The sequence below is a fragment of the Podarcis vaucheri genome (genome assembly GCF_965113315.1).
Source record: "Podarcis vaucheri genome assembly, chromosome: 17".
Taxonomy (NCBI): domain Eukaryota; kingdom Metazoa; phylum Chordata; class Lepidosauria; order Squamata; family Lacertidae; genus Podarcis; species Podarcis vaucheri.
This window is the reverse complement of record NC_138755.1, coordinates 3639685-3661277: the sequence shown is the minus strand read 5'-3', so window position 1 is coordinate 3661277 and position 21593 is coordinate 3639685. Positions and strand designations below refer to the sequence as shown.

The 21593-nt window shown below is 47.0% G+C and overlaps 1 protein-coding gene across 9 annotated transcripts in view; it reads right to left on the bottom strand.

The window, feature by feature from the left end:
- The window catches only part of L1CAM (L1 cell adhesion molecule), a 102315-nt gene that overhangs the window by 40617 nt on the left and 40105 nt on the right, over positions 1–21593 (bottom strand). For 8 of the 9 annotated variants that reach the window (XM_082205696.1, XM_082205698.1, XM_082205699.1 and 5 more), the window contains exons 3-11: positions 15203–15217; positions 14823–14928; positions 11746–11942; positions 9195–9317; positions 8193–8363; positions 6777–6888; positions 4062–4246; positions 1874–2005; positions 1641–1784 (exon numbers count right to left, since the gene is read on the bottom strand). In XM_082205696.1, the coding sequence (XP_082061822.1) occupies positions 1641–1784; positions 1874–2005; positions 4062–4246; positions 6777–6888; positions 8193–8363; positions 9195–9317; positions 11746–11942; positions 14823–14928; positions 15203–15217 (1185 nt within the window). The remainder of the gene's footprint in view (positions 1–1640; positions 1785–1873; positions 2006–4061; positions 4247–6776; positions 6889–8192; positions 8364–9194; positions 9318–11745; positions 11943–14822; positions 14929–15202; positions 15218–21593) is intronic. The other variant, XM_082205701.1, reaches the window with a different exon arrangement.

Sequence of the window (21593 nt, the reverse complement as noted above, 5' to 3'; positions counted from 1 at the left end):
TAAAGATATTGTGTGGTTGGGGTAAAAGAGAGAGGAGGGAGATAGAGATAGATCTTTTGCTCTATTGCATAGTGTTTGTGTGGTGTTTTTGTGTCAGCATCACGTGGGCTGGACCTTTATTTATATATTTTTGTTGGCATTGCAAGAGCTTAGAGAGTGCAGAACTTGCTTGGTTGCTGTGTGGTTGGTTTGTATGTGTGAGCAGGGACAGGGGGGTTGGGGTTGGGTCAAGTTAGCCATACAGAAATTTATGGGAAGCCGCCCTTTGAGAAAAGTTAACCAACAAGCTTAAACTAGCACAGGGAGGGTTGTCATATTTTGAAGAACAAAAAAGAGGACACATTTGCCGATTTCTACTTTTAAAAAATAGGATGTGTCCATGAAAAAGAGGATGTGTCCTGGAAAAAGAGGACATATGGCAACCCTAACTGGTCACCTTCACCCCAGTGTTGTTCCCCTTCATCACATTTACAGCAGAACAAAACAATGACCTATCCCCCTCCCACAGGATACAAACTGGGGAAATTGTAAGTCAAATAGCAAAAAAACCCAACAACAATTAAACACATTTAGTCATTTAGCATATTAGATCTTTTTGGTAAAGGCTTTTAATGTGTATGTGTATGTGTATGTGTATGTGTATGTGTATGTGTATGTGTATATATATGTGTGTGTGTGTTTTGTATATGTATATGTATGTGTGTGTATACACACACACACACACACACACACACACACTTTTTTGTTATATTACTGTTTGGCCGGATGCTAGCCAAGGCTTAACACTCGTTGACCAGAATGTCCGGAGGTAGGAATAAGTGTACTTCTCTTACGGACAAATGGGGTCAAGTAAGCCTTCATGTTTTCCTTATATCTCCATAAGTAAAAGGGTTTGACTAGGCTCAGGAGCTAGAGGCCCCTGAACTTAATTCCCTCTTCCTGGAGAAACCTCTCTTGGCCTTCCCTCCCCAAGAGGCAAGCAAGATGTGAAGCAGTGACATCTGTGGCAACAAAACACATAGTGGGCTGGGGCTGATTGCTAGCTAGCCCAACACACATCACTAAATGACCCTCCAGGAAAAGTAGCTACTAGAGACTTTAAAGGTAAAGGTAAAGGGACCCCTGACCATTAGGTCCAGTCGTGGCCGACTCTGGGGTTGCGGTGCTCATCTCGCTTTATTGGCCGAGGGAGCCGGCGTACAGCTTCCAGGTCATGTGGCCAGCATGACTAAGCCGCTTCTGGCAAACCAGAGCAGCGCACGGAAACGCCATTTACCTATTTATCTACTTGCACTTTGATGTGCTTTCGAATTGCTAGGTTGGCAGGAGCAGGGACCGAGCAACGGGAGCTCACCCCATCGTGGGGATTTGAACTGCCAACCTTCTGATTGGCAAGTACTAGGCTCTGTGGTTTAACCCACAGCACCACCTGCGACTACAGACTTTACCTTTTTTTTAAAAAAAAAACAAAAAACCCTGAAAACTGAAATTCAGAGGAGCCTGGAACACATTCAAGCATTATTTTCAATGTGAGAATGGTGACCCTGTTGTGTGTGTGCTCTCTGTTGGCTCCCCCCACCTTGCCGCCCTTTGGAACTGGTCTAGCCCCACACTCATCCAAGAGGAGCAGATAAACTCACGGACAATGAGGATGTACGCATTGGCCAGGAGACTGCCATGCTTATTATGGGCTTCACACTGGATCACAGATGTGTCGTTGGGCTGCACTTGGTTGAGGATCAAAGCTCCTGGCACCACCTTCCTTCTCGGGTCTGGCATCACCTCTGAAACCCAGCAAAAGAGTTTAGGCCCACGAGAGGAAGCATGGCATCCCTTTCCCTCACCCACATTCCGCTCCTGCCCATTCACTCACCTTCTAGCGGGATCCCATTTATCCTCCACGACACCTCTGGTTTGGGTTGCCCATCAACATCGCAATTCAAGCGCACATTTTCTCCTGGTGCAAAGATCTCGCTCTCGGGCTCTTTTATCCAGTATGGAGCAGCTGAGAAAAGAAGGCAGAGTGAAAGGGCCGCCTCCCCACCCACAAGCCCCATCTGCAGCCTCTCTGCTAACTCCACAGACTCTAATCTCGCCCTCCAGTTCCTACATATCAACTTCTGAAAGCTAAAAAGAAATTCAGGATTCCCCCACTCCTGACCTTGAAGCTCTCTCACGCCCACCCCAATTACTGGAGCCACAACGAATGGAAAGCCAAAGTTCAAGCTACTGTCATGCCTGCTTAGGGTTCCTGCTTAGAGTGGCTATTGCAAAGAGCAATATATTTGTGTAATATTTACTGTCAGGTTTAGCACTTCTCTCACACAAGACGTGGAATGCTGGCAGTTTTACTAGTTGAGGTTTATTAGCAATAACAGGCTTTCAGCAATCCGATCTTCCCACAACTCACTTCAGGTAGGTAGCCGTGTTGGTCTGACACAGTCGAAATATATAAAAAAATATTTAAAAATGTCCAGTAGCACCTTAGAGACCAACTAAGTTTGTTCTTGATATAAGCTTTCATGTGCATGCATGGTATCTGAAGAAGTGTGCAGGCACACAAAAGCTTTTACTGTACCAAGAACAAACTTAGTTGGTCTCTAAGGTGCTACTGGACAATTTTTATATATATTTCATTCCTCACTGTTGGAGTCAGTTGACTCGACTGGCTTCTGGTCCTTCCCAAGGCCAGATATATACCAGGTCTGCTTCCTGTCAGTCTTCCTTTGTTCTAATTGCTTGCTCCGTCTCCTACTTCTTGGAGACTCAGGTGCAGCCAATTCCTTCTCCTCTGCAGTTGAACCCAACTCCCTCCTACCACCTGCCTCCTGCTCCTTCATCTCTGTGCTGCTGCGAAAACTTACAGGCAGCATTCCAGAGCGAGAAGGGCTTTTCTCACTTTCGTTGTGTGAAAGAATCAAGTACCTATTTTCTTCTGCCTCTTCCTCTCGGCCGGCCATGTCTCTGACATTTACAGTGTTACTGGTCAAGCTGCAGTTCTAACTTCTTACAAATGGTCAGAATGTCACTGATTGTTGGCTTTCCACTCTACATATGCACAGAATATTGAGCTGCCTCCCACCCCACCATCCCACACAAAACTGGTTGTCAGTGGCAGGGCAAACCACAGCATGGCAATGACACACTGCACACTGTGACAGCTCATTGCCAGGAAGGAGAAGGAAGGAAGGAAGGAAGGGGCACAATGCAGCGGCAGGTGGCTCTGTGTTCCTTGCAATATCTAGACCCAGCCTCGCCTTTCTGGAAAAGAATCCTATCCAGGAAACCTTGGCTGGCGTGAAGAAGAGACCTCTCAGGACAACGCAGGATGCCCTTGGGAGCTTACTGGCCAGGGCTAAGAGTCATTTCAGGGTGAGAAGTTTGATGGGGTCACAGGGAAGGAGTTGCCCCCTTTCTTTTTTTACCCTTTTTGTTGTCTTTATTAAAGGATTTTCATAGTTAGCAAGGATGCATACAATGCCTCAGTCCTTTCTCACATTCGGTGTGAGACACTGCTGTCATAGAGGTGGGAGGGAGAATCAGGGAGAGCGGGAAGAAAGAAGTAGAGTAGTGATCTTTCATTCTTTTACTTAGTGTGCAGAGTTTTTGTGTCAGTGTTGCCAGGATGGGTTCTTTATTTATCTGTTTGTTCTTGTTGGCAGTGTGAGATGTTGGAGAGACCAGAGCATGGTTGATTGCATTTAGCTGATTGCCGTCAGTTTTTTGTGGGGGGGGTTACCCCCTTTTCTCACAGTCCTAACAACAACAACAAAATCTCCTTCCCACTATTCACTTAAAACAAACAAAACAGACTGCAAAGTCAAGTTTAGCACCATGTCTAGTTTGGTCCCCAAATCAATGGGACCTAAAACCTATGTAATGTGGAGGGCAGGTCCTTTGCTGAATGTCTGCCCCCTACTGAAATCTGAAATGAATGGCTTCTCCTAGGAGAGACCCCCTCACACACACCCCACCAGAGTCCTAGTGCCCCAGCTTAGCTGGTGCCCCCTCTTATCGCACCAGCTACGCATGTGTAGTTACGCCTGTGGCTGTGGGCATACCCTCGACCGTCACGTAGTAGCTGTGGCGGATCGTGCCATGGTCGTTGTGAGCAATGCACTGGTATTCTCCATCGTCATCCTCCTCCACGCTTGGGATGCGCAGGGTTTTATTTGAGTTCTCAAAGACTACCCGGTCCGAAAGCTTCAGTCTGTTCATGTGGATCCATTCCACGGTTGGTGTAGGGCTGCCAGAGACAGGAGAGACAGGGTGAGAGTAGAAATTGGCTAATGACTCTGGTTGAGGGTCCAACTAGTTTTATGGCTAAGACCAAGAACCCTCCAGGTGTTGCTGGGGTTCAACTACCATCGTCTCCATTGGCCCACGCTGACCGGGGCTGATGAGAGAGAGCTAGAGCCCTATAGCATCTGCAGGACCACCAGGCTGGGCACAGCTGGAAAGAGCCCTGCTATGCTGTCCTATCCCAGATCCTCTCCCCCTCCCTGCCCCATACCGTGTCATTGGCAGTAGTGATGCAATGACAGAAAGCCAGTCTGGTGTAGTGGCCTGAGTGCTGGACTAAGACCTGGGAGAGCAGGGTTCAAATCCCCACTCAGCCATGAAGCTCAGTGAGTGACTTTGGACCAGTCACTCTCTCTTAGCCTAACCTCCCTCATAGGGTTGTTGAGAGATAAAACAGAGAGTGGGAGAACTAAGTATGTCGCCTTGAACTTTTTGGAGAAAAGATGGGATCTAATGGTAATAAAAAACAAACATTTAATTGATTAATTTGTTAGATTAACGGCTTAAAAACTTATTGATTGACTAAATGTATTCTTTTAATTTAAAAATTATTTTATTTTAAAAACAAGAACTCATAAAAGCTGCCATCTTAGTAGTGAAATCGCCTCGAGAAGAGGGGAGGTTTCATCTTCTACGATATGGCTGCTATGAAATATTATCTATTTATTTTATAAATATTTTTATACAGCTATATAATTAAAATAAAGCAGGAAATGTCTATATACAATAAAAACCACAGGAAAAAATTAAAACCAGAGACCATCTACTAACTATTACGGAAGTATGTTTTCTCAGTTGCCTGCACAAGCTTTGCAATGAACACATCAGTTATAAGAACAGGAAGTGCTCTATTTCACTCTGCAGCAGTTTTGGATTCAGTTAGCTCAATTTTTGCTTCCAACACAATCAGCGAGACATAACTGTGAAATCCTAGCAATGTCACATATTTTTCTTTCATCTCATTTCATCTTCACAACAACTCTAGGAAGTAGCCGAGACTGAGGGATTGTGACTGGCTTCACAGTCATGCAGTAAGATTGACTTGAACCTGAGCCGCTTTGCCCGTAGGTCAACACGCCACCACCGTAACGCCCTGGCTCCCCTTCTGACTATGCGCACCAAGCAAGGTTGCTCTTAGTCTTCCTCTCAAAGGTACTCTCTACTCTTTCTGCCATCATCCAGACAATGCATGAAACTATGACTAAGAACGCTGCCAAAGTGCTTCCTGGATCTCCTTTGGCTGGCACGTTCCCCTTCTTCATCCTCATCAGCCAGACTGTGGCTGAAGGGCCGGCTGAGCTGAGAGTCCCCAGAGAAGCCAACTAGCAAGACGTTTCCTTCATCACACAAGAAACACTTTGGATTGTAAGCCAGCCTTTAAGTGCCTTTCCTGCTTCCAAGCCCACAGGATGCAGCCAGGGGGGAGAAAGGAGGCTGCCCACACCTGAGGATGGAGCTGGAGGTCTCTGTTTGCTTGCCAAATCACCAGGGAGGGAAAACTAAAATCCCAAGAGGGTCCCCTCCTCTTCTCCACTAGCCATGTAGGGACTCTGGAGACACATTAAAAAGGAGCTTGCCTGTCTGCCCACCTGCAGGTACTTCTCCCCTACTGAAGCTGCACTAAGGAGAATGGAACCTCAGCCTCTCAAATTCCATATGTACACACACACACACAAATCTTAGACCCATCCATACCTCCCTGTCTCAAACATCAAATGTTTCTCTCTCTCTCATAGACAGAGAGAGGGAGAGAGGGAATCAGATATCTGCTTTAGGCAACCAGAAGGGAAAGATCTGTGAAAGCCCCTAAACCGTGAGTGGCTAAGTTGGCCCTCCAGGTGTTGATGGCTGGGGCTGACCATCAGCCCCAGCCAGCATGACCAATGGTCAGATTAACCACCCCGGCCCTCAACTAACAGAGTAATGGACGAACACCAGGGAAACACTTGAAGAAGATAATAAGGGGTGGGTTTAATGTAGGGATGGGTAACTTGTGGCTCTCCACATAGACACTGCTGGATTACAGTTCCTGTCATCCCTGACCACTGGGCATACTGGCTGTGGCTGAGGAGAGCTGGAATCCAGTAATAGCTGGAGGGCCACAGGTTCTTTATCCCTGGGTTGAGAAAGCCAAGAAGTTACACTTCCATGTGATTCATAGTTGCCCCGTGGAACTCACGGCCACAGGAATACTGTGAAGGTAGTTAATTTCAGGTAAAATTAATGTGAATTTAGAGAAATTTATGAAGTATCCTAAGGTACATTCATGGATTTTGATTTTTTTAAAAAAGCCAAGATATCCAGAGGCTGCAGAATCATGCGACAGCTGATCCACTGGGTGACTGTCTCTGATGGAACTCTTCCCCTTCAAGGATCTTCAAACCTTCCTCTCCCCAACTCTCTCCCTGGGCGTTTTGGAGTCCTTTTCGGGTAGAGTTTGAGCCCTTTGACAACAGGTATCCCAAGGCACTTACAGTCCTGCCACAATGCACTCCAGCACCAAGGGCTCCCCCTGCTTCGCCTCGTATGTGTTGGGCATCTTATCCGGTACAATTAGCATTGGCTTCTGGTTCGAGAAACTGTTGGCTGTGGAAGAGAAAGAAGGGAAGGCAACTGGGCAGCCATGGAACCAACAGGGTGCTGAGCCCACTCTGAGCTAATCTGACCTGCTGTGTCCCTGTACCATAGAGCAGTGGCAGCTCCTGCAGAGGCCTAGTTGGTGCAAACTGTGGAAGAGGCAGGAGCAGCACTGCTCTTCAGCAGCAGCACCTTAAGAGTGCAGAATAGGGACCATCTCATTTGTCCCTCTGATCTATCAAGGCAGGCATGCTTGCTGCACCCTTTTAACAGCGCTACTCAGCCACAGACCTTCCATTTCTATCTACACTTGCACATCACACTCAGCCAAACCATGGCTTAGTGCCATCACATAAGCATGCAGGCTCCCAGAGAGGAGATTGTGGCTACTGTGCTTCTACCCAGTTCTTCTGCTGCAGCAGTAACCAAGGCTTTTGGCTTGACTCTCTCCAGAGTAACCATGAACTATAACCAATATCTGCCCTGTGGTTTACAGCTTGCAGTTTGTCTGGGAGAGCTAAATCATGAGTCAGGTTCAGATATGTGTGAAGTCAAACCATGGCTTAGTGCAGTGCAGCATAGTAGGAGAACCACTGCGGAGAAGCACAGAGCCATGCTCTTTTCTTCTGGAGCTCATATGCTTGTGCGTTCACACAAAGCCATGGTTTGGCTTAAATTGACCCTTCTCTCAGTCCCGCCACACTCACAGGCATGCTTGGTAGGGACGTGGGAGAGGGCCTTCTTGATGGTTTCTCCCAGACTTCGGAACTCCTTCCCTAGAGAAGGTAGACTGGCCCCTTCCTTGTTGTCCGGCAAGTGAAGATCTTCTTGCTCCAACAGGCTTTTGGGAGGTGACTGCTGGCGCCATGCGCTTTTATTGTAATTATAAAAACAACAACATCAAACTGGGCCAAAGACCAGCCAGAATTAAACTGGAGCTTCACACAGCTGTTGAAGTTGACAAGTGAGGGATTGAAGGCAGGTCAGGGAACCTGTGGCCTTCCTGACATTATTGAACTACAACTCCCATCATCCATGACCATTGGTCAAACTGGCTGGGGCCAATTGGAATTGGAGTCCAACAACATCTAGAGGGCCACAGATTGCCATCTCTGCTGTATTTGCCATAGCCTACTGTTCACCCTGTTATACTTCTCCCTTCCTTAGCCTCAAAACTAATTACCAAGAAACTAACACTTTCTCAGTGTATCTTAGACTGGGTGGACAGAAGATCAGGTGACTGATGGATCCCTGTACCTTTCCACCCCAGAAGGTAGCTGCACTTCAGAAATGCAGGGTATCTGAAGACTTACTGGGGAAAACTTTTAGTTCAATGGGCTCCTTCTGGATGATGATTCGAGGGCCTTGGAAATGGGCGTTGCAAATATAGTCAGGGCGGCTGTCCTTCATCTGGACGTTGGCAAAATAGAGATTCCCATCCTGGCCCATGGTGACTCGGTCATCTTTTGTGATATGCTCGATCTCTGGAGGGGAAGGAGAGAGTGGAAATAGCAAAGTGGGGTGAGAAGCCACAGCACAGTAGACAGCTTCTTCCGCCCCACCTTATCTCTTGACCCAGCCAACGTGAAAGTGGATACTGTGCTCTGCTTTCCCCCCACAAGACCTCAGATCTCCTTCAGGTAGCAGGCCATGGGATCTGAATCCCAGTAATCAGTTCCAAGCAAAACCACCTTGATTAATGCATTGAGCTACACTTTCCTGGACAAAAGTCCATCTCCTAGGGTACTTAGAATGGACTTACATAGAATCAGACCATCTACCCGAATACTGCTTATTCCACGGGTAGGGAACTTGTGGTCTCCAAAAGTTGTGGGACTACAAATCCCATTTTATCCCTGGCCATTGGCAATTCAGGGCTGGGATTGATGGGAGTTGGAGTCCAACATCTAGAGGGCCACAGACTCCCCAGCTCTGATCCATTCTGACTGGTTGAATCACAGATTGATCCAGGGACTTGCATACATAAAAGGCAGGTATAATGTGATCCCCACCCCCCATTTTTGTTTTCAATTTACCTCTTGTATGTTGCATAGAGGTATTTGTTAAGAAGCCACTAATAAATATGTAATATTTATTTGTAATAAATAGACATAGGAAAATACATAAATATAAAGGCATGTGTCCCAACATTATACCATCCGACAATGAGCCTCGAACCCAAGCCTCTTCCCTCCTGAGTTGAGTAGCCTAACTGCTCACCCTAAGCAGTAGGCCAACTGCTGGCAGACAGTAGTCCCCACCTTGGTCATCTTTGCCACATGATCACACCTGGAAGGGCAACCAGGGATACTCACTGTTGTTCAGCCAGTAGATTTTGGGTGGGACAGCACTTTCAGGTGGGTTGCAGGGTAAGACCGTATGGGTCCCTTCCTCCACTGCAATAGGTGCCACCTTCTCCTTTGGCCACTGTGGAGCACCTGGACAAAGACAGGAAGCAAAGGAGGAAACTGGGTGAGCAAGGGTCAGCAAGTGGGGAAGACTCCAGAGAGATCAGCCAAGAAGCATCGCTTGCAAAGTCCTCTGGGTTCACTTCTTCACACATCCAGTTCCTCTTTGCCTCTTACAGAAGACGTACATCCACAGGTCTTTGGGAGGAATTCAGCATCACACTATTCCATTTGTTCTATCAGAACAAACATTTCAGCTTGTGCAATGGAGCCATCTCCCTCCTACCCCCTCCAATGCTGCTCTGGGGGGTTCTGCTTGGAGGAGTGTGGTGTGAATGGGGGTAGGAGGCAGGGAGAGTCTCATTGTACTAGTGGGACTTGTCCTGGTTCCTGCTGGCACACCTACTTAGATGAACCTGGCCCTCTGAATATTATTCAGTGACTGGAAATGCCTCTCAGGGCCAAGAGTTCTGGGAACGGGCAGGAGATATGCAGCCCAGAGCACACAGCACTAAAGGGAGGGGGGTTTCCTGGGTTCCTGCTCTGTATCCTCAAAATATCCATGTGAAAACAGGGGTGGGGAAATGCAGAGACACCTTGAGAAATGTAATTCAATAAGAGTGACAGAAGAGATTAAAAAGAAAGAGGGTCTTGAGGGAAAATTTTCTAGGATTGGAGGAAAAGTGCTGTCCTAGAAGTGATTTGTGATGCAAAAGAGGCAGAGGCGCTTTTATTAAAAAGGACCTTGGAATGAGGGCAAAATGGGCTCGGGTTGTTTTATCCATAATACACCACCCCTCCCCCAAAAAACCCCATCCTTCTTTCCTAGGGAGAGGGAATAAGATTGCCACCTACTATACTGCCTAGATCAGTGATGTGTGCACACCCTCTTATTGCACTGGCTGCTGAAGTTCAGCATTAGGTGGGCAGAGACTCATTCATCAAGTCCTGAATATCTGCAGTCTCTCACTCTTGTGCTATTGGGGAGGGGCAGGATTTTCCAATCTGCCCAACGTACACATACACTGGTGCACAGAACAGCTCCAACATGTGTTTTATGAAAGAAAATGCATGACAAGGCATGATGGTGTTTGGCCTTGCCTACTCACAAGTAGCAGCTAATGAAGTAGAGCTAAAGGAGGGAAACACTGCTGCAATGCCCCAGAAGAGGGCAGGGAGGGCAGAATCTGCCAGAAGAGGAGGAGGAGGGTCCCGGGAGAGGAGGGGGAGAGAGGTCAGGCAGTGATGGGGAAGCGCAGGCTTCTCACTTGGGACAAGAACCAGGCAACTGTAAAAGTAGAATGGGAGGGGGGTGTCAAGGGCTGGGACAACATCTTTGGTTCTGCCCAGCCATGGATCCTGGAACTCTGCTTATGAACCCATGAACTGTGCCTCCTATACTGCGCATCAGTTGAGGCTGAGGCTGTGTGCTGATTTTATCAATAAAGCTATTGGGATTTCCCAAGCCAAGAATCTGAGGGGCTTTCATATGAGGGCGGAAGCCAGGGCACCCTGAAGAATGTAGGGGAGCATGGATTTACCTGGCCTCTGAGGTTGTGGCTTGTGTAAGGCCTGTGATTTGACCTTCCTGGCTCATAGTTCCCTCTCAAAAACCACTGAATTGACAACAAAAGCAGCAATAATAATATGCAGTAAAGGGCAAGTGGATTTTCTTTTGGGATTTTTAGTAAAGGTAAAGGAAAAACAATCAGAAGGTTCCAGTTCTGGAATACAGAAGAGAATGTTAACAGACTGTAAAATTTCCCTTCCTCTTAAAAATTTGTCACCACCACCATTAAAAAGAAAAAAGGCCCATTTTTGGTGTCAGTTCTCTTTTGTGGTTACAGTCAGGATCAATAATGTGTCTCCTCTCCCCACTGCACCCCCACCCCGCTTCCCCCCACACTTTTGTTTTAACTCCTTCCTTGGCAGGCATGGGGAGGGCGAGGCCAAGCCAGAGGGTGGGGGAGGGGCCCACAGAGGTGCTGATGGAGAGGACTGGCAATTACATCACCCTGACACCATGAATCCATGGCAACGGTTTCCATGGAAACAAGAACAACTGGCTGCACTCCAGGGAGTCCAGGCAGGTAAAAGGGGAGGTGGGAGGGGGAAGAAGCCGGGGATATACATTTATTGTGAGGGGGAAGGGAGAAATTTATTACTCAGATAACTGGCGGGGGTGTGTGCGCGTGTTTGGCAGCATACATGAGTGTGTGCGTATGCACAGAGCTGCAGTCGCAGTCATTGTGTGGCAGAAATGAGCCACATCAGCCAAGCCTGGGCCAGGCATAGGGTGGGTGTGCATGGTGTGCGGCTGAAGGTGTGATGTGGGGCAGGACTGGCGGACATCCCCATGCAAGGGGGTAGGGTGGGGCTGAAGCAGGGACACCATGCTGGGTGAGACTGAGGGGCACCGAGCGAGGGTGGGTGGGTGGGTGGGTGGGTGGGCACTCACTCTCAGCTATAATTTGGCTTTCGGAGCTCATGGCAGTGCCCAGAATGTTGCTGGCATAACACCGATATCTCCCGTGGAACTTGGTAGCCGTATTCCCATTGTTTGTTGTGATGTTCAGGGTCCCTCTGCCGTTCCGTTGCGTCATCCCCGGCACCTGCTCAGGATCAAATTCTCGCCCATCCCTGGTCCACCGGAACCTGCCAAGTAGAGAAGGTGCATCAGGAATGAAAGGGAGACCATGCTGGACACAAGAGGCTGCTGCACAGATCAGGAATGCAGCGGGCATCTCTTTAGACAGAAATCTGGGAGATACACATGGGAGGGAGCTGGAATCATTTTCACAGAAAGATCACTTCTAAGGCTTGCGGCTGGCAGGAAAGCCTTCTAAAGAGGGAGATATAGGCAGAAAATTTGGGGTGCAATGCAACAGGGCCGGAGGGAGATGGTCAGGGATGAGCCCATGTAAAACCAGTATGCACCAGTAGGGGGAGGTGAGACTGGGGAAGCAATGGTGGGAATGGATGGTTATGGGAATGGAAGTCAGGGGGACAATAATTTCTCTCATATTCACAAGAGCTGAGCTGAAGGCAAGAAAGCAGATTAGGAGCTGAGCAAAGGTCAGAGGAAGGTGAGGAACATTACTGGAGCAGCATAAGAGGGAATAAAAGAGATATTAGGAACAGAGTGGAGCTGCGCTTGGAGCACTGTGCAATATCCAGTCTCATAAGCACTGGAGAGACCAGATCCTACGGTGGGAGGTGGAAACCCAGGGCTGAATGCGTTCTGGCTTAGAAATAGCCAAGTATGGTGCTCAAAAATGCAATTCCTAGGAACAGAATTTCTACAAATATACACTTATGCATACATCATTTCTATTTTAATTCTTTATTAGGAATTTGAGTTTTGGCAAAATTTGGAATTTTGTTTTTTTATTCAAAACACTGTAGCTCAGAGGGTTGAGGGGATATGTCAATTACACTTTCTCTCATTTTCTCATTTTTTCTAAACCTAAGTTTAGCTTGCCAAATTTACACATAAAAGAGCAGGGTGGTATTCTTAAAAAAAACATTCTTATGAATATTTGGCAGCATTGTTGTGCTCCTTTTCCTAAAATACACATTTCTGCAATTTCCACTGATATGTTGCATGTCTGTATGTTATTTTATATATCCATTTTTATGCACACCTTTTCCCCAATATGTACACTTTTTTGTTGGAGAACTGCAACTCAAAATTCAGGTGGAAATGAAAATAGCTGTCAGGTGGAAAATGGGGGGAGGCTCTCACTTTACGATCTTGGTTTTACCCAGGTACAGTGGTGCCTCGCAAGACGAAAATAATTCGTTCCGCGAGTCTTTTCGATACATATGAATTTTGAAGGAATTTCAGTTCATTTGTTGTTTCAGGAAATGTAAATTTGGCAAATTTGCAAACATGCAAACTAAACTGAATTCCCCACCCCCACCCCTAGCAAGTATAGAAGATCTGATATCTGCAAGCGTGTGACCAAAAGTATAATTGTTTACATGGCTAGCAATTCAGCAGTCAAGATCAAATATTGTACCTTTTGAAGAACACTGAGAAACACAGAGCAAAATGCATACATACTTTATCTACTCAGACATAAGTACTGTTGAGTTCACTAGGTGACTAGGGCTTACTCCCTAGTAAATGCATATGGGACTGCAGCCTTAGACTGCTGCAAAATGCAATGGTTAGATTTGCTGGTTGGCACTAGCCACTGAGACCACATCTTGCTAGTATTCAGACAGCTGCAATGGTTCCCTATCAATTTCTGGGACAACCAAAAGTGTTCGTTTTAAACCTTTAAGGCCCTTCTTAGCTTAGTTAGAATTGAGGTATACAAAAGCCTGCCTATTTCTGTATGAATACGCCTGAGTATTAAAAACATTCTCTGGCTGCATCCCCCCGCCCCAAGAAAACACACACAGAGTGCGTGAATAATAGAGAGGAAAGTAGGTGAGCTCTTAATGAAATCCCCACCCCCTGACTGCTCCCTAATTTTAACCAAAAAAAAAATTCCCCTGATAGCTTTCTAGAAACAGTAGCTAAGTGGCTTGCCTAAGACCACCTAGTGACTTCTTAGTGCAGAGTGGAGAGAGACCTGAATCAGGGTTCACAGCCCAATCTTGAAGTCTCTACACAAAAGGTGCAAATTAAAAACACAAAATTGCAAAGCAATCCAAACATCTAGCTTGCAGGCTTCCCAAATTATTACCTACTTTGCCTCCTGCCTCCTTATAATAAATCAATGCAGGGGGCAGGGGGGGCAGCAGTTCATCCATGTCTCTGTATCCTGGGCGACTGGAGGCAGAGATGACTTGGGGCCAGCTCCTCTGGCAGGTGGGTGCTCCTCACACTTAGCACGCCCCCACCGTGTTTCCTTCCCAGCGTAAGATCCAGCAGGCATCAAGCAAAGGAGGAAAATGTGCCTCAGAGCTAAACTCAGAGTGACTTGGAAGATCTGAAATCAGATCACCTGACATCTTTGACTTGGTTTAAAACCAGCGCTGGTAGTAATGGGGGCGGGGGCGGGGGCAAAATGAGAATGAAGACGCAGCACTGGGACCTAACCTTTTCTTCCCGTGCTGAATCCTCAGCCCTGAACCTACGATTATCACAGCAACACAAGTGCCTGTCTTGTCTCTAAGAGCTGCCTGAGAAGGGGGAGCAATTTCAACCAGGGAAACATCCTGGATGGAAAAGGTTCGCTCTCCCTCCCCCTCCCCCTCCCCCAGCAACACAACACAGCACCAGTCCAATCTGACCCCCGACCCCTCTCCCCACCATGACTGCTTTTCAAAAACAGAAAGAGAAATGATTAGATCCAGTGACAGATCTTCCACATCCTATCTGGTAAGGTCACATTCACACCATAAATGTAAAGCACATTAAATTCGCATGGCTTCCCCCAAAGAATCCTGGGAACTAGAGTGTGTTAAGAGTGCTGGGAGCTGTGAGGAAGTAAACTACAATTCCCTTTAAATGTATGGTACAGATATCAGCGCACCAACCTAAAGACAAAGCATTTTGGAGGCTATTTTTGTCATACTTACTTCACTGGGGGATTCCCAGTGGCCTCACATTTCAGGATGGCCTCGTCATTTGGGAAAATAACAATCTTCTTATCTGGCTGCTCCGTGAATTCAGGTGGCTGTAGTACTGGAAAACCAAGGTGGGAGCAAGAATCAGCAACCAGGACCCCTAAGATGGAGAGGGCCACCCTTTGAAGCCCCCCGCCTCCCCTCGCCCTGGACAGATTGCAATAAAACGGTTATACCTTGCACAAAGATATAACAGGACAGTGTCGGTCAGATTCAGACCATGGTAGGAGACCCCTCCCCAACAACGCAATCACACGGACTGGCCCTTCACCTTGTCCTGCTCCCGCCCTGCAGCCAGACACACACTCACACAACATTTCATGAAGACTCACAGTTTGTCCGGTCAACTGCACCAGCCAGGAAGCAACAGAAGAAAGAGAGAAAGGGAGAAATAAGTGTTTGTTAGTGGCCATTTCACAGAATCACTGCACAGCATGGAAATAAAACATGCAATTTTTCGTGCAAGATGGGGAAAGCGGGGGGAGCACAATCAGAGCATAGGTATGCAAAATGAGTGTGTTTGAGGCAGGAAGCATACAAGGTGAAATTGGAGTATACAAGACAGGGGAGTGCACAAGATGAAATTCTTCGGGACAGGACAGGCACACATGGGACAATCAGGTGCCTGTCTGCAGTTTGAGTGCCCGGGGTGGGCAATGGTCATCAGTCTGCACATTAGGGGGCGCCACTGTGTGCGGTGACTGGATTTGTGTGTGTCCTAGAGAGTGAGGTAGTTTGTGGCTAGAGAGTGTGAGAGGAGCTGCTGTGCAGAGCAGCAGGTATGCAACTGTGTGACACAAGTCATGAATGAGTGAGGCGCTCCATAGGGAACAGGAGAGCGGCAGACAATTTGTGGGGCAAAAGAACTCCTCCGGATGGCCTATTTGTTCGGCATTCATCCTGATTTGCTTGCAAAAAGCTTAGGCGGCAGTTAGATTATAGCCGGTCTTTATTGGGCATTTGTTCTGATCTGCAGGGATACGGCCTGCATTCATCCTGATTTGCTTTCAGGGTGTTCTCATTAGTCATGCATTCATCTCAAGCTTTCCAAAGCATTTATCTGTCACTTTACAACTTGCAAAAAGTCAGGTTCTTTTTTTTAATGTGGATTTCTTGCACTTGGGTGCTTCAGGTTTGAAACATGCAAACCTAAATTTGCAGTATGTGCCTGAATTCCTCCCATCGAAATAGTACGAGTCTGGAGGCACCCAAAATGTACAGGCTGGATCATGGGTAGGCAAATTAAGGCCCAAGGGCCGGATCCGGCCCTATCACCTAAATCTGGCCTGCGGACGGTCCAGGAAACAGCGTGTTTTTACATGGGTAGAATGTGTGCTTTTATTTAAAATGAATCTCTAGATTACTTGTGGGGCATAGGAATTCGTTCATTCCCCCCCCCAAAAAAAATATAGTCTGGCCCCCCATAAGGTCTGAGGGACAGTGGACCGGCCACCTGCTGAAAAAGTTTGCTGACCCTTGGCTGGATTAATAAGGTAAAATGTGAAGAAAACATCCTCTCTATCTTGCTGATGGTGAACAAACATCATCAAGTCATACCCACCAACCAGATTGAAAGCAGTACAGTGGTACCTTGGTTTTAGAACAGCTCAGTTTATGAGCAACTTGGAAATAAAATGCTGCAAACCCGGAAGTAGGTGTTCCGGTTTGTGAACTTTGCCTTGGAAGCGAAACATGTTCCGCTTCCTGTTGAGTGTGCTCCGTTTGTAAATTGAGTCCCCCGCTGCTAATCAGAGGCTTCCTGTTGAGTCTGTCAGCTGTTGAGTCCCGAGCACCACGCAACACAGAGGTGATATTTGGAGCTTCTGTTTTTGCTATTTTTTGTGTTTTTGATTGTGTGGCTTTTTCACTTTTTGACTGTGACTTGTTCTTCATTTTATGGGGCTGACTTGTGACTGTGGCTTGTGACTTCGTTTTTGTGACTGTGTGAAACCCCGTTCAGCTACTGATTGATTGATTGATTGATTGATTGATTGTGCAACTGAAGAAATGGATAAAAGTCCCTCATCCAAACAATGACTATCATCAGTTCATGTAAGAAACATTAATTTTTATTTTTATAATCTACAATACTGTCTTATTTATTTTATAGTACAGTACATTATTGCTTTCATTTTATGGATCAATGGTCTCATTAGATAATAAAATTCATGTTAAATTGCTGTTTTAGGGGATGTTTTTTAAAGTCTGGAACGGATTAATCCATTTTGCATTACTTTCTATGGGAAAGCACACCTTGGTTTTAGAACGCTTTGGTTTTGGAACACACTTCCGGAACAGATTAAGTTTGGGAACAAAGGTACCACTGTATTTTGTTTTGCATCTTGATCTGGCACAGTCAGAGATCTGGAAAGAGTTGGAATTTCAGGATGCGGGAGCTAGACTAGACTAGGTTTTTAAGTGGAGGTTGGATGGTCATCTGTCATGGATGCTTCAGTTAAGATTCCTGCATTGCAGGGGAATGGACTAGATGACACTCAGTGTCCCTTCCAACTCTACAATTCTGTTCTTCTGTGAGTAGGCTGCTGGGCTCACCCAGTTCACTTCTCAAGCTCTTTGCTCTGTTCTCCATTTGGGGCACAACACAGTGTGACTCATAGGAGGGGCTATGTGGGGTGGGGCTGACAGGAGCGGCTGTATAAAGGATCCTGTTTTGGGGCATCTGGGTAGATTGAATCCCATTCTGGAACCATTTTGGAGAGCCAAATAGGAAATGGAGAGTGAACCAGGAGGTATCATGTTTGAAGAAGAGTGGGGGATGGTATATGTGAAGGTGCACATGCAGAACAGCAAAAGCATGTGTGGGATGGGATATAGTGCATCCACTCCTGCAGGCATTTAAAATACATTTAAAACACTTTCCCCAAAGAATATTAGGAACTGTAGCTTGTTAAAGATGCTGGAAACTATAGCTCTGTGAAGGCTAAACTACAATTCCCAGGGGAAGTTACGTACTTAAAATGTATGGTGTGTATGCAGCCTGCATATATCTATATATCTATAGATATAGATATGCCAATCAGATGGCTGATGGGACATAAAAGTCCCTTACTACTTTCCAATTGTAAGATTATATGAAGACGGAAATCTGCCTTTTACCAAATCAGAGCAACTTGTCCCGTATTCTCTCTACACTGACTGGCAGCAACTCCCCAGGGTTTCAGGCAGGGACCTTTGTCCGTCTTACCGGGAGATGCTGGGTACTGAAACCAGGACCTTCTGCATACAAACCAGGGGCTCCACCATTGAGCAATGACTCCTCCCTTTCCTTCCCCAGTGGTCAACCAGCACTGACTGGCTGCTCTGTCTCCCTGCATAGTTGGCTTCCCACTTTTGGAGGGGGCGGTAGCTGCCTCTTCTCCCCTTGGCTACAGAACCCAGCTGTGTGGCTAGCCTGCTGTAGCACTGACTGCAGACCCTCCAAGTGCCCCTATTTTCCAGAGACAGTCCCTGATTTACAGAAGCTGTCCCTGTTTGTGATTTGATCCTGGAATATCCTGCTTTTCTTTAAAGGTAAAGGTAAAGGGACCCCTGACCATTAGGTCCAGTCGTTGCCGACTCTGGGGTTGTGGCACTCATCTCGCTTTATTGGCCAAGGGAGCTGGCGTTTGTCCGCAGACAGCTTCCGGGTCATGTGGCCAGCATGACTAAGCCGCTTCTGGCGAACCAGAGCAGCGCACGGAAATGCCATTTACCTTCCCACCGGAGCGGTACCTATTTATCTACTTGCACTTTGACGTGCTTTTGAACTGCTAGATTGGCAGGAGCAGGGACCAAGCAACGGGAGCTCACCCCATCGCAGGGATTCGAACCACCGACCTTCTGATTGGCAAGTCCTAGGCTCTATGGTTTAACCCACAGTGCCACCCACGTCCCTATTTTCGTTGGAGAAATGTTAGAGGGTATGAAGGCAGCCAAGTACAGGGAAGGATTTTTTCATGTTTAATGTTTTATATATGTTGGAAGCCGCCCAGAGTGGCTGGGGCAACCCAGTCAGATGGGTGGGGTATAAATAATAAAATTATTATTATTATAGAATGGAACATCCCTATTTTCATCAGAGAAATGTTGGAGGGCATGTGACTAGGATTGGCAACTGACCATATGACCTTCTCATATCTAATGGCAACTATATGCACAGAAAACATCAGGTGAAGCTTTTCATAGAATCACCTGCCACTGGCTGCAGATCAAGCAGCTACCATGGAGGGTTGGAAAAGTTGGCAATTTTACTGTGTGCTGTGAGTGGGTGTTGTGTAGTTTTAAAAAACCACAACTAATTCTGTAAAAATCCAATCATAGTTCAGACCAGGGCTGTGGGGATCCTCCCAATATGCTATGGATCAGACCAAAAATCCAGCCAGCCTTCTGACTAGCTGGCTGCCTCCTTGCACCACCCCCCACCACTGCCAATTCCCTCAATAGAAGCTGAATTGATTCTTGGAGGAAGCGCAGTTGCCTCTGGTTGAGTCAGCGACAGGTTGGGAAGGGGCTCCAATCCAATTAGAGGAGGAATAGAGTCTCTTGGGATCCACTTGCCTGCTCATCCAGACATAAGGGGAGGTGGGAGAAGAGAGACACAAACATGAAGAGGGGGAGGGCAGGGGGCCGGAAGGAGCCAGGGTGGAAGGGAGAGACCCTGAGGCCTCATGGTGAGACTGGGGCAGCTGCAGAAGAGCTCATCGCCACTGGACAAGCGCTCCAAATTAAATCATGCAAACCGTAACTTCTTTTCAAAAAGTTTGGCTCCAAAAGGCAATACATGTTCCCTCTACAAAGGGGGAAAAGTGGGAAGGAAATGTTCAATATTATTAGAAAAACATGAGGCATTATTCCCTTCTTAGATGCCTGGGTTCCTAAAGGGATTGGGAAATGGATCCCAAGAGGAATTCTACTGTATCTATTACAAACAGCTAAAATTTTCACAGCAAGAGGTTAGCTTCAGAAAGAATCACCATATATAAAGCGTTAAAGTTTGCTAAATTCACTTAGTGCAAAATAGTTTAAGCCTGCAATCCTAAAAGCATTGACAAGAAAGCAAGTCCCACTGAACTGAGTAAACACTCTTAGGATTGAATTACATGTGCAATAGATTATTGATCAGTGCAGTCTGAATTTGTAAGCAAATGCTGAGAGTGTTGGTTAAGAAGATGAGGAACATCCATTCAGCTCAGATGGCTGGTGCTTGATTATTTAAAATGAGTTGTTATTTCTATACTGCCCTAAATCCAAAATTCACAGGGCAGTTTCTAATATAAAAGCACAAAATACATGCCATAATAACAAACAAAAACAATACCCCCATATACAGATTGATCACATATAGCTCTGAACCTGATGACCCTCAGTTCCAAAGAGAGACAGGAGACTTTTCTAGAAATCGAGCCTGTGCTTTGCAACTCATTTGCAAAACATGATTGCAAAACATACTGGCCTGGTATCATCGGGCTGCGGCCCAGCAGGAGTCTTGGACTGGGTCTCCCGTTGCTGGGGAAAGGATTCCACTTGGAAAGAACTTGGCTGGAAGAACTGGAGAGACAGGTGCCCTGCTCTGCTGGTGCCCCGCCGTTCTGGCTGCCCCTGCCCCCCCCCCCAATGATCCAGCAATGCTATGGGTCCCACTAGCTCTGCTTGGGGCCCCAGTGAAGCCCCCAGTTGTAGCCATGAAGCCCTGCGGACGGTTCAGGCTGAGGGCAAGGCAGCGGAAACTCGGGGGCAGCCGAGCTGTCCAGTCGACAACACACAGCAAGTGCACAACAAGGCACTGATTGTTCAAACTGAAGCTCTGTGCCTTTCTTAGACACTCTGAAAACTTGATTAAACATCATGGAAATAAATAGCATTTTGGCACATTTGCCCCTTTTTGTTCAAGCATGCTCTACTTGCACGTTTCTGTTCTGTTCTGAATGAAATATATTAGACGTTTAGGCTTTTAGGCTCTCCTAGCACAGAGTAATGCCATAAAACACCAGGAACTGCCTTATACTGAGCCAGGCTGCTGGTCCATTAGCTCAGACAAAAGGCGTCCAGGATCAACTAGATGCACTACGAAGGACACTGGTCACAGTGCTAGAGCCCCAGCCCTGCATGCCTGAGGTCCTGGGTTCAATCCCCAGCATCTCCAGGGAGGGCTGAGAGAAGACTCCCGGGTGGAAACTCTGGAGGGCTGCTGCCAGGGCCAGACTCAGGAAAGGGCAGCTGCTTATGACAAGGTTTGGCCTGCTGTGCTTGTTCTGGGTCAGAAGTACAGGGTGGCTAGAAAGTGGGGGGGGGGTTTAAGCCCTTGAGGTGGTCCTGCTGCGGACTTTGCCCCCTCATGTCAGCACCAGCAGCAAAGAGCAGCCCTGGGGAAAGGGGGCTGATCCAAATGGGACCTGTGCAAGGGCAAAGGTGAAAACCCTCTTCCTTCCGCATAACATACCCCAGTGCAGATCAGCCCCTCCCCACTCATGCAGGCCTGATACAGTGGTACCTCGGGTTACATACGCTTCAGGTTACAGACTCCACTAATCCAGAAATAGTGCTTCAGGTTAAGAACTTTGCTTCAGGATGAGAACAGAAATCGTGCTCCGGCGGCACAGCAGCAGCAGGAGGCCCCATTAGCTAAAGTGGTGCTTCAGGTTAAGTACAGTTTCAGGTTAAGAATGGACCTCCGGAACGAATTAAGTACTTAACCTGAGGTACCACTGTATTTGTAAAGGAAAA